At 43.5% G+C, this 13,553-nt stretch overlaps 1 protein-coding gene across 5 annotated transcripts in view; it reads right to left on the bottom strand.

The window, feature by feature from the left end:
• The window catches only part of BCO2 (beta-carotene oxygenase 2), a 44,420-nt gene that overhangs the window by 16,976 nt on the left and 13,891 nt on the right, over positions 1-13,553 (bottom strand). For 4 of the 5 annotated variants that reach the window (XM_063093260.1, XM_063093261.1, XM_063093262.1 and 1 more), the window contains exons 3-5: positions 8,609-8,820; positions 8,166-8,281; positions 7,376-7,478 (exon numbers count right to left, since the gene is read on the bottom strand). In XM_063093260.1, coding sequence (XP_062949330.1) covers positions 7,376-7,478; positions 8,166-8,281; positions 8,609-8,820 — 431 coding nt within the window. The remainder of the gene's footprint in view (positions 1-7,375; positions 7,479-8,165; positions 8,282-8,608; positions 8,821-13,553) is intronic. The other variant, XM_063093264.1, reaches the window with a different exon arrangement.

Raw genomic sequence — 13,553 nt, 5'->3', positions numbered from 1 at the left:
AGTCAGAGGAAAAAATTTTTTAAAAAGTGCCAAGAAAGATATTTTCACAAAATTCTGGCCACTGTAGTCAGGGAAACCAGGGAATCTAGTAAGACAGTGCCGGGCAACAGGAAAGGACCCCTGGCAAAGGATCAATGTGCGTACTGCAAGGAGAAAGCCCCAAGAAAAAAAGAAAACGCCTCAGGCCCCCAAAGTCTTTGCCCTGCAGGAAGACAGTGATTAGAGGGGACAGGGATTGGACCCCCTCCCCGAACCCAGGGTAACCCTAAAAGTGGAGGGGAAGCCTACTCAGCTCATGGTAGATACTGGAGCCGAACATTCAGTGTTGCAACAGGCAGATGGACCCCTCTTAAATAAAAAGAAGTCATGGGTACAAGGGGCTACAGGGAACAGACAGTACTCATGGACTACCAGAAAAATGGTGGACCTAGGCGTGGGCCGGGTATCCCACTCGTTCATTGTCATTCCTGAGTGCCCCTACCCACTACTGGGAAGAAACCTCCTCACCAAAATGGGTGCTCAAATTCATTTTGACCCCAAGGGACCTCGGGTGCTAAATCGACAAGGAAAGCCTCTCCAGGTACTAACTCTCAGGTTGGAAGATGAATACCAATTGTTTAAATCGACAAGGGCGGGAGACCGGACAGATGGACTGGTGGTTAGAAAACTACCCCCAGGCGTGGGCAAAAACTGCAGGGATAAGGAAGGCTAAAAACTGGCCCCCCGTCCAAGTAGACCTGAAGGCTCAAGCCAGTCCTATAGCTGTCCGACAATACCCAATGTCCTGAGAGGCACACGAAGGCATCCGACCCCACATTGCCCATTTGCTCCAGCTAGGGATCCTACGAAAGTGCCAATCAGCCTGGAACACGCCCTTGCTACCGGTCCGAAAACCTGGGACTAATGACTACCGACCAGTCCAAGACTTCCGAGAGGTAAACAAGCAGGTGACCGACCTCCACTCCACAGCTCCTAACCTCTATAATCTTTTAAGTTCTTTACCCCCAGACAGGACCTGGTATTCGGTACTGGATCTCAATCACATCATAGGGCTAAAACAACTGGCAGAACAAATAGTTAAAAATTGTGTACCGTGTCAAAAAGTAAATGTCTGTAAAAATACCGTAGGACTTGGCAAGAAACTCAGGGGTGACAGACCAGGAGTATATTGGGAAGTAAACTTTACAGAGATCAAGCCAAGTAAATATGGTTACAAGTATCTCCTAGTTTTTGTAGACACCCTCTCTAGATGGGTAGAAGCATTCCCAACAAAGCAGGAAACAGCCACTGTCGTGGTCAAGAAAATCCTGGAAGAAATCTTCCCACGCTTCGGGGTACCCAAGGTAATTGGGTCCAACAATGGGCCCACCTTCATTGCCAAGGTAAGCCAGGGAGTGGCCAGATACCTAGGGGTCAATTGGAGATTACATTGTATCTACAGACCCCAGAGTTCAGGACAGGTAGAAAGGAAGAACAGAACTCTAAAAGAGACCCTGACTAAATTAACCACGGAGACTGGCGTGGACTGGGTGGTGCTCCTTCCCTTGGCCCTGTTTAGAGCTAGGAACACCCCCTCCCAGTTCAACCTGACCCCCTTTGAAATTCTCTATGGTGCCCCTGCCCCCTTGACTTTACTGGGGAACACCTTTGAACCCACTTGCCACAGTAACAGTGACTTATATACCAGGTTAAAAGGACTGCAAGTGGTGCAGAAGGAAGTCTGGACGCAGCTAGCAGCCACCTATGAACCTGGGATCCCCGAAGTTTCTCACCCGTTCCAGGTTAGGGACACAGTCTACGTAAAACGACATCACTCCCAGACTCTGGAATCCTGCTGCAAGGGAACCCATAACTGTCACGCTCTCTATCCTTTTGGGCTTTGGATTAGGAGCGGCTGGGGCAGCTACAGGAACTTCAGCTCTTGCTATTCAACATCAGAATTACCAAAGTTTGCAGGCAGCCATAGATGCTGATATTAAAGAAATAAAAAATTCAATTACTAAAATACAGGAGTCCCTCACCTCTCTTTCTGAGGTGGTCCTACAAAATAGAAGAGGACTAAACCTCTTGTTCCTTCAGCAAGGGGGGCTCTACGCTGCACTAAAAGATAAATGTTGTTTTTACATCAATCACTCAGGGGTAATTAAAAACTCCATGGCTGAAATCAGGGAAGGCCTAGCCAAAAAAAAAAAAAAAAAGGAAAGAGAACAAAATCAGGGCTGGTTTAAATCATGGTTCAACTCCTCCCCCTGGCTCACGACCCTCGTGTCGACCCTGTTAAGACCACTAATTATTTTAATATTGCTTCTGACCTTCGGTCCCTGCATTTTAAATCGCTTGCTAGCTTTTGTTAGAGAACGTGTTAGTACTGTTCAAATTATGATGTCAAGACAACAATATCAGGAATTAAACCAACAGGAAACAGTATTTCATGATTGAAATACGCACAAGAAAAAAGGGGGGAATGTAGAGGTAGAGATAACCCCCAACCTTTTTGGTAAACAATACCAGATACTTAGGACTTGAGACTTTCCATCGCCAGAAGATTAGGACTTTCCACTGCCAGGGGGAAGGGACTTTCCAAAGAGCCCAAAGTTCACCCAGTTCCAGGAGGGGCCTAACCGCAAAAGGGGTGGGCTATTAGTCAATTCCCCAGTTCCTCGTCTGTGTACCACCCCACTGAAGGCCACCAATGAAATTAAAAGTCACCCCAGATGGCCAATAAGCTGTGTACAACTCACCCTGTTGCCAAAGTCTGCCTACCAAACTGTATAAAAAATGCTTGGGTTAAGAGCTCAGGCCGCTTCTGTCCTGAAAACGGAGCAACACCAGCATGCTGGAATAAAAACCTCTTGCTTGATTGCAGCGGTCTCAGTCTCGTGGTCTTTGTGAGGTGAGCCATCCTGGTGTGTGTGGGATTTGTGCATGGTGCACAGATCTTACAACACCATTCTAAGTGCTATATACAGGCACTTGTATACAGGAGTGTACAAAATAGACACAAGTCCCTTCTTGTATAAAGCTCAAATTCTAATAAATCATATAATAAGTAAAAAATACAATGCATCAGATGAAAATAAGAACTATAACAGAAGGTAAAACAAGGAGTGGGGTTTGGGAGGGATTGTATGAGGGTGGGGCTACTGTTTGCAACTTTAAATATGGTGGTTGGGAAAGCCTTCACCAAGCAGGTGACATTTGAGTAAAGACCTGAAGGAAGTGAGGAAGAAAGCCTTTAGGATATCTGAGAGAAATGCATTCCAGGAAGAAGGAAGAGCAAATGCAAAGGTTTCCAGCCAGGAGCAAGTTTGGAGTATTCAAGTAACAGCAAGTGTGTGGTCCTATCATAGCAAGCAAGGAGGAGAGTCTAGGAGATGAGGTCAGAGTGGTGGGTTTGGGTTGGAAGGATAACTCTGGCTGCTGTGCTGAGAATAAACTGAAGTGGGGCAAGGGCAGAAGCAGGGAAACTAATAGGCTATTGTAATCATTCAAATGTGAGGACGATAGCTCAAATTAGAGTGGTGGCCATGGAGGTGGCATGAGGTGGTTGGATTTTGGATATCTTTTGAAGGCATTGCTGAAATTATTTTTTGATCAGTTTGGTGTTGTTGAGAGAGAGAGGTGCATAGTATGATTCCAAAATGATTGTCCTGAGCAACTGGAAGGATGGAATTACCATCAACTGAGATGGTAAGACTTTCTCTTAAGAAAAGAAAGTTTAGGGGAAAGGATTAGGAGTTCAGTTTTGGACAAGTTCATTTGGTAACTTGGACATCTTGAGAAAAACACAGTGAGCAATTGGATATAAAATACTGGGGAGGTCTAAGTTAGTGATATAGATATGTTTGGGGAACCCATTATATGTAATACTGATAGATCTTGGACATGGCCAGCACCACCTTGGACACCGTCACGTCACCTTGGATATGACTGACGTCATCATGGACACAACTGGCACCATATTGAGTACAAAAATGGCCACCAGTCTTTTACCCTACCTCATGGTTTCTTCAAACAAGGAAAAATGTCTACCTCATGGTTTCCCAGACAAAAGACCCTTCCCCTCCCACCTAGAGGTACCTCCCATCTTGACTACATCACCCCTACCCACCACACCTGCACCAAGAGTCAACCTGATCCCACACACCAGCACTCCCTCCCCCTCCCCACCTGTTTTTTGCGCCCACCAACCCATATGAGCCTATATACTCCTCCTAGCTGCCTGCCCCCACCATTTTGAGTGCAGCTCGGCAGGTTTTCCTCCTTTAATTAACCCTGAACAGTACCTGGCGTTTTGGCTCATTTTCTTTCAAATACATCATGTTTTGTACAGTGATAAATAATATAAAGGACCTACTCTCTAGTCCTAAGATTACCCTATTACTGTCCCTAACTGGTTAGTATGAAGAATATACTTTAAATAAGTATTAAAAGCTAGTTGGATTGATTAATGTTTAAAGGAGTTTTGTTAACTTTAAAAGTCTTTTTATTAACGACCATACCAGCCTGCTGCCAAAAAATAAAAAATAAATCCTTTAAAAAATATTTGGAAAAGCTAAAACAATTAAAAGCTTTTTACTCTCTAAAGGTAGGAATTACTGGCAAGCATTTTATTTTATTATGATGAGAATCACTTAATTTCCCTGCAGCTACACATATATTAAGTTCCAGTTCAAAAAATTCTCATTGAACCAAACAATCAAGTGAGAAAAAACAGAAGATTCAGTGTTAGTTGGGATTAAGAGAAAATAAAGAGAAGAATTTCCTGTCTCAGCAATTAGATTAAGTGACGATTACTCAGTTCACTGAATTTAAATGAATTAGTTCATGAACTGTTCTAACTGCAAGTCTTGAGGACATTGGCAAGACAAACAGACACCAGGAAACACCCATCAGAGGAATGCTCAAGAGAGATCAGACCCGCCCAATACTGAGTCTGAGAGATTCCCTAGGAGTACGAATAAACAGCAAATTGAGGCAAAAAAACAAGCACAGATTTTCATGATTGTTGGTTGGGTTTCTCAGTGAGATCTAAGGGCAATTTTCACCAAGATCATCTGGGACCATGTTAAAATGCATATTCTTGGCCCCTTTTCATTTCTACTGAACCAGAATCCCTGAAGATGAATAAAGCCCACTAATCTACATTACTAGCACGCATTCCAGATGATTCTTAGGCACACTAAAGGCTGAGAATCACTGATCTAGTGACCATGATATATAATTCAGAATGGTTAAATTCTCATATTTCTCATATTATGAAAGAGTCACAAAGTGATTTACTTGGTTAATAAAGTTAATTTATCAAGAAGTGGATTTTTTAATGATCACGTAAGATGGATGGACAAAAAACTTCTGAGTATCCATTTCCTGAAACATTTTACCTAGAAGGATGTTTGCTGTCTCCTATAAGTTTTTTTAATTTTTTATTAGCATATTCATTTTTACATATTATACTTATTCTTTATGCCCCTTATCCAATTCCTGTAAGTTTTGAAGAATCCATTGTTACCTGAGATCAGTTAATAAAGAAGAGAGCTGGGTGATGGCGTGTCCAGGTTATCCTCTTTTTATCTGAACCAGTAAAAAATAAACCCATAGTATTCATCTTCATATACACTCATGTGTAAATATGAAGAGGTACAAAGAAGCAACCCATTAAGCCAATTACTCACCAAAATGGTATAAAGGTATACCATTAACCTATACAAAGGTTTCACAGGTTGTAGATGGTAGGTTGGTTGATAGCTAAGATAGTCAGAAAATCTAACAGAATATGCCTCCTTTATCTGTGGAGATATACTCCAAGACCCCCAGTGGATGCCCGAAACCACAAATAGTTCCAAACCTTACATATACTATATTTTTTCCTATATATACGTACTTATGATAAACTTTAATTTATAAATTAGGCACAGTATGAGATTAACAATAAATAATAATAAAACAGAACAATTATAACAATATACTGTAATCAAAGTTATGTGAGTGTGGTTTCTCTCAAAATACTGTAATATTTTCAGAGACTGTGGGTAACTGAAATCATGGAAAGTGAAGCTGTGGATAAGGGGGGACTACTGTACTTATACGTACATATTCCTTTTCAAACAGAGAGAGACAAGAGCACTCAGGTATAGGAACATGAATTTGCATGCCCTGAGAAAGTGGTAGACAGGTAGAAAGGCCCTTATCAAGTGGAGGAAGAAATGGTGAATAGGAGGAGGTTGGGTATTAAAAAATACCAATACAAGGGGGCTGGCCAGTTAGCTCGGTTGGTTAGAACACAGTGTTCTAACACCAAGGTCAAGGGTTCAGATCCCCAGACCAGCCAGCTGCCAAAAAAAAAAAAAGTATATATATATGCTTACATATTTACATACAGTCTTCTGTACTCAGTGATGAATAACTAATGAGATGGTCTATCAGAGTGACTAATAGCAAGCCTCTGGGTGTAAGTCTGGCTTGGTGTCAAGTGTGGTCTCAGTCACTTGGAGGCTTCCCTGAGCAAGTGATTTAAACTTCCTCAAGATTCACTGCCTTTGTCTGTAAAATGGAGGTAATAACAGCACCTTTCTCAGAGAGTTGGCATACAGAATAAATGAGAAAATATAAGGAAAAATGCTTAACATCAGCACAACTCAATAAATGTTAGCACTTAGGCAGTTGTGGAAGCATGTGGATGACCAGGAAAGAGATGTGATGTAAGCGATTGTGATGCAACCCCACTATGACCTTAACTTACTTTGTAGTGTATTACTCCCATGATAAAAATAAATTCCTTCCTACATGATAGACAATAGATCTTCTCTATATCTCTTTGCTGCAGCATTCTAAATTTCTTATAGTTACAATATGGTACTTAAAAATTCAAGTTTGAAGGGCCGGCCCGTGGCTCACTCAGGAGAGTGACGTACTGATAACACCAAGGCCATGGGTTTGGATCCTATATAGGGATGGCAGGTTCACTCACTGGCTGAGTGTGGTGCTAACAACACCGAGCCAAGGGTTAAGATCCCCTTACCGGTCATCTTTAAAATAAAAAATAAAAATTCAAGTTTGAGAAATACATACTGAAGATCCCTACAATGCTTATAAGCCAAAAACACTATGGAACATAAAAATGTGAGTTATGCTGAAAAGTTATGCCAAATACAAAAGCAGCTGCTAAGCACAGGTGCAAAAGGACAAGAGAACAGATACTTAATAATAAATCATATATGTACATATACATAAATCACATATTTTAAGTTCTTAAATTCAGTAATGCCCCTTTAAAGATTTCCTTCTAAACCTTTCAAATGTAGTTTTGTATGTTTACCCTGGGAAGACAGTTAATTCCCAATTACTTCTAAAAAGACATCCATCCCAACTTTACCATGTGGGCCATACGAGTTCCCCATATTGTACGCTGTTCCATCTGGGTCATAATGAGGATGTGCAGTTGCTCCATTCACAGCAATAAATTTGCTCCAATCTACCTGCAAATGTAAGACCACTTGAGACTTTTACATGTTACATGGGCAGATCTCTATTTACGTGTATAAATAGTAGGAATGTGTCAAATATTTTAAAAATTAGATATGAAAACTACAGTCTAAGCCCTAATTTTTTTACCTCTGAGAAATCAAAATCATTTTTCCCACTAATGAAAAGGAAACAGACCAAAAAAACCAAAAAGCAAAAACCTGCCACCACCAACAAAAAGAAACCTGAACAGATTTGCCCAAGATGACAGGAAAGCTCAAAAATAAGCATAAGAATTCAAATTCAAATTCTGATCTGAATTTTTATTTCTAATTAATGTGTTAAGTGAAGACAATATGGGTCTAGACCGCCTCCAGTCCAATACTAACTGTAGCTAGTAAGAACATGAACTTGTCAAAGTAGATCAGTTCTGTTCTACTTCTCCTTTACCCTAGCCTTCAGATATTAGGACTAAGGAAGGATTTTAGGATTATCTTTTAAAAAAAACCCAACCCCACAGTCCATTCTAATCATTCTAATAGAACAGAGGGTGAAGGTGACCTGAATGAATGGATGACTTTGTGTTTAGTGTGGTTAAGACTCCAATTTCTTCCTCAGATACCTATTACTCTAAAAAGTATTTTGAATGAAAAGAAATTTTAGAATCTACTTTGTTCTTTTGTTTTTAACCTATACATTACCTTTTCTGTTTTTTCCAGAGTTTCAATGTCCACTTTATTCATAAAGTTGGTCTCAGTACTAACATAGTAATCACCCTTGTACCGCACATAGTTGACATTGGTGTTGTCGGTTATGGCTGAAAGGAAATCCTAGAGTTATTTAAGCACTATGGCTTACTTTAGCAGACCCCAAGCACACACTCAGGAGGAGAAAGCAGTTTCAACATCCTCTCACACCAAAAAAAAAGTTCTATTTTCAAGCATTGTATTTTTTTAGATTGTCATGTTTCATAATTATTTAAATAATCAACACTATCAGAGCTGGCCAATTTCTCAGCTGGTTAGAGCACAGCCTTGTAACACCAAGGTCAGGGTTTGGATCCCCCTACCAGCCAGCTGCCACACACAAAAAAAAGAAAAATCACTATCACCTACAAATTCTGGGCATATTAAAGGCTGCTTACCAGGCAGCTCAAACTTTGACATGAAACGTTCAAAAACGTTCTTGCATGGATCTGGGAAAGCCAGTGTGCCAAATTCTGAGATCACAATTCGATCTCGAACACTGTTGGCCTTATACGTATCACTCTGTAGAAACTTGCTCCTGTATGTCACTGTGCCCTTCTCCATCTTGAACTGGTGAAGCAAAGCCATTCCATCAAACCAATGATTGTATCTGAAAACAGTAGGAAAAAAATAGAAAAACAAAAGCACAGGGTCAAAATCAGAGATGGAGTGATTGATATATCTTCATTTCCGATATAGAGGTAAGGAAATGGGATGGGTTCCCAGCGCAATCTGATTAGTCAGAGAGCTTGAAATTAAGAGAGGATAGAATTTTGAGTACATCCTAGGATACAACAGGAAAGAGCAACTTACATTTTCCTGACCCTCACCCCATGATTCTCATTCCCTGTCAAAAAGTTCTCATTTTAGAGGGCTAAAGAGAAACCCTACAATGGTGAATCCTAAGATAATTCTGATCTTTACCCTATGGCTAAGAGAGTAGCATGATAGGATATGGAATGCTTGACATTTACCAAATTTGAATGAATTCCTAAGCTTTTAGAAATAGTTATCTTCATATCTTAAATGTATTAAATTTACTTTTACTTTAAAATTTTTCAAATTTATCAAGATTATGCTAAAGTAAACAAGATGACTAACCTTCCTGGATAATCATTTTTGTCCATATGATTACACTAGAAATAATCTACTTAAGTGATGGAACATGGAATAATTGTAAGGAAAAGTCTGTGGCTTTGCTTTTAAAAGGGTTTATCTTTTGGTCTTTTCTTTCATATGCTTGACAGATGGAATGTTTAATAACTTCAGTATGGATAAGCGAAGAGACCAGGTAATAACTCAAGTGAGGAAAGATAAGAACCTAAACTGAAGCAGCAGTGGTTAGAGAAGGAAAAATTCCAGAAACAAGTGATAGGTGACTGATAGGATGTGGCAGTGACAAAAAGAGAGGGTCCATGAGTCAGGCCCTAATGACTGGCTGGCTGATGCTCTAAGATTGAGACTATATAAAGAGCAAGTATTGGGGAAAAGCAAACAGTTGTTTTGAACAAGAGTCTGAGTTATTTGTAGAAAAACAGAGTAGAAATGTTCCACAGTCAGGGTTGGCAAAATACAGGTCTAGAGATCAAGAGATGGGGGTGGGATGGGTGAAACATGTTTGAGAGTACATATATACAAGTTTGCAAATGAGGTAATAACTATGCAAATGAGATACTACCATCTACTGAGAACTTACTACATATCAGATACGGTGCTCAAAAATACTGTGCTACATATCAGATCTTTTCATATATATATATGAATAGATGTTTTTCCCTTACATTGATCCTGTGAGGAACTATTATTCCCATTTTACAGATGTGGAAACCAAGGTTGAGAGCAACAACATGCCCACAGTCACAGGGCTGGTAAAGGAGAGAACAAGGAATTGAACTCAGTTCTCACTCCAGGTCCTGGGCACCACGACATCCCACTGAAGGAAGTGCTTTTTACAAGGGTATAGGGAAAGTACAGCCAAGAGGGCAGGTCTGAGATATCTGCAGTTATGCACCTGGGCCCCAGCCCGGAGCCAAGGGCGGATAGTTCCCAGAAATAGACAAGTCAGTTAAAGTTTCAAGAGTGCCCCTCAGCTGTTTCAAGGACTCCCACTTGACCGAAGTTCACCCCTGGCTTGATTTAAACTAACCAATTAAACTTGCTTCTCGCTTCTGTACCCGCGCTTATTTGAACTGACCAATTAAACTTGCTTCTCGCTTCTGTACCCGCGCTTTTTGCTATAAAAAGGACCCAGGAGCTCTACTCGGCGCGCCAGTCTTTCGAAAGACTGAGTCGCCCGGGTACCTGTGTGTTCAATAAACCTCTTGTTTTTGCATCCGAAGCCGTGGTCTCGCTGTTCCTTGGGAGGGTCTCCCTGAACTGACTGACTACCCACTGCGGGAGTCTTTCATTTGGGGGCTCGTCCGGGATCGGAGACCCCCACCCAGGGACCACCGACCCACCAACGGGAGGTAAGCTGGCCAGCAGTCGTTCTGTGTCTCGTTTCTGTGTCTCGTTTCTGTGTCTCGTTTCTGTGTCTCGTCTCTGTGTCTGACTCAGTGATTTCGACTGTCCCTCAGGGTGCGCACATTTTGGTTTCGGGTTTGTTCCGGGTTGATGTGTGAGTAGCGAACAGACGTGTTCGGGGGCTCACCACCCGGCAATCCTGGGAGACGTCCCAGGATCAGGGGAGGACCAGGGACGCCTGGTGGACCCCTTGGCAGAGGATTATTGTGTTTTGGTCTCACCGCGTCTCGGGAGGCGCGCTCTGCCATCGGACTCTTTCTTCTATTTCTACGGCACTCGGTCTCGTCGCCGTTTCTGGTTTCTTTTTGTCTTAGTTGTGATAGGTCTTTGCGTCGTCGTTCCCCTATTGGAAATTTTCGAGATGGGGCAAGGTGCCCTTACGCCTCTCTCCCTTACTCTAGATCATTGGAAAGATGTCAAAACCAGGGCTCACAATCTGTCCGTGGAGATCAAAAAAGGAAAATGGCGGACTTTCTGTTCGTCTGAGTGGCCCACATTCGGCGTAGGTTGGCCGCCAGAGGGAACCTTTGATCTTACTGTCATTTTTGCAGTTAAAAAGATTGTTTTTCAGGAGACCGGAGGACACCCGGACCAGGTTGCCTATGTCGTGGTATGGCAAGACCTCGCCCAGAATCCCCCTCCCTGGGTGCCACCCTCCAGCAAAGTCGCTGTTGTTTCGGGATCAGAAAATACTCAAAGGCCACCTACAAGGAAGCCTTCCGCCCCTCCCCAACCCCCCGTCCTCCCGACACCAGATGACCTATTTTCTCTCTCTGAAACCCCACCTTACCCGGCGGCTCCGCTGCCCCCTCTGGCCCCTCAACCAAACAGATCGGCACCAGGACGAGCACCCAGTGACCCCAACCCTGAAGGACCGGCTGCAGGGACTAGGAGCCGCCAACCTCGCAGTCCGAAAGGCGACTCGGGTCCTGACTCCACCGTAGCTTTGCCCCTCCGAGCCATAGGGCCCCCAGCCGAGCCAAGTGGCTTGGTCCCTTTGCAGTATTGGCCTTTTTCCTCAGCAGATCTTTATAATTGGAAATCTAACCATCCTTCTTTTTCTGAAAATCCAGCAGGACTCACGGGACTCCTTGAGTCTCTTATGTTTTCTCATCAGCCCACTTGGGACGATTGCCAACAGCTCCTACAGATTCTTTTCACCACTGAGGAGCGAGAAAGGATTCTCCTAGAGGCCCGCAAAAATGTCCTTGGGGACAACGGGGCCCCCACTCAACTCGAGAACCTCATTAATGACGCCTTTCCCCTCAACCGACCTCAGTGGGATTACAACACAGCTGCAGGTAGGGAGCGTCTCCTGGTCTACCGCCGGACTCTAGTGGCAGGTCTCAAAGGGGCAGCCCGGCGCCCCACCAATTTGGCTAAGGTAAGAGAGGTCTTGCAGGGACCGGTAGAACCCCCCTCGGTTTTCTTGGAACGCCTGATGGAGGCATATAGGAGATACACTCCGTTTGACCCCTCTTCTGAGGGACAGCAGGCGGCAGTTGCCATGGCTTTTATCGGCCAGTCAGCCCCAGATATCAAGAAAAAGTTACAAAGACTAGAGGGGCTCCAAGACTTTTCCTTACAAGATTTAGTGAGAGAGGCAGAAAAGGTGTACCACAAGAGAGAGACAGAAGAGGAAAAACAAGAAAGAGAAAAAAGAGAGACAGAAGAGAGAGAGAGACGGCGCGATAGGCGCCAAGAAAAAAAGAAAAAAAAAAAAAAAAAAAAAAAAAAAAAAAAACTTGACTAGGATTTTGGCCGCAGTGGTAGGTGAAAGAGGGTCTAGAGATAGGCAGACAGGGAACCTGAGCAACCGGGCAAAGAAAACACCTAGGGATGGAAGACCCCCTCTAGACAAAGACCAATGCGCGTACTGTAAAGAGAAGGGTCACTGGGCAAGAGAATGTCCCCGGAAAAAGAATATCAGAGAAGCCAAGGTTCTATCCCTAGATGACTAGGGGAGTCGGGGTTCGGACCCCCTCCCCGAACCTAGGGTAACACTGACTGTGGAGGGGACCCCCATCGAGTTTCTGGTCGATACCGGGGCTGAACATTCGGTACTGACCCAACCCATGGGGAAGGTAGGGTCCAGGCGGACAGTCGTAGTAGGAGCGACCGGCAGCAAAGTCTACCCCTGGACCACACAGAGACTTTTAAGGGTCGGACATAAGCAAGTGACCCATTCCTTTTTGGTCATACCTGAGTGCCCTACTCCTCTGTTGGGCCGGGACATCCTGACCAAACTAAAAGCTCAAATCCAGTTTTCTACAGAGGGCCCACAAGTAACATGGGGAGATCACTCTACCATGTGCCTGGTCCTAAACCTAGAAGAAGAATACCGGCTACATGAAAAGCCAGTTCCCTCCTCTATCGACCCGTCCTGGCTCCAGCTTTTTCCCACTGTATGGGCAGAAAGGGCAGGCATGGGGCTAGCCAATCAAGTCCCACCAGTGGTAGTAGAGCTGAAATCGGGTGCCTCACCGGTGGCCGTCCGACAGTATCCAATGACTAAAGAAGCCCGGGAAGGCATCAGACCCCACATCCAAAGGTTCTTAGACCTAGGGGTCTTAGTGCCCTGCCAGTCGCCCTGGAACACCCCTCTGCTACCAGTAAAAAAGCCAGGGACTGGCCACACAACTGGGGATAAATTGGAAGTTACATTGTGCGTATAGGCCCCAGAGCTCAGGTCAAGTAGAGAGAATGAATAGAACCATCAAAGAGACCTTAACTAAATTGGCCTTAGAGACCGGTGGAAAAGACTGGGTGGCCCTCCTTCCCTTAGCGCTGTTCAGAGCCAGGAATACCCCTGGCCAGTAC

Source organism: Cynocephalus volans, chromosome 4 (assembly GCF_027409185.1).
Source record: "Cynocephalus volans isolate mCynVol1 chromosome 4, mCynVol1.pri, whole genome shotgun sequence".
NCBI lineage: Eukaryota > Metazoa > Chordata > Mammalia > Dermoptera > Cynocephalidae > Cynocephalus > Cynocephalus volans.
This window is presented reverse-complemented; position numbering and strand designations above follow the sequence as displayed.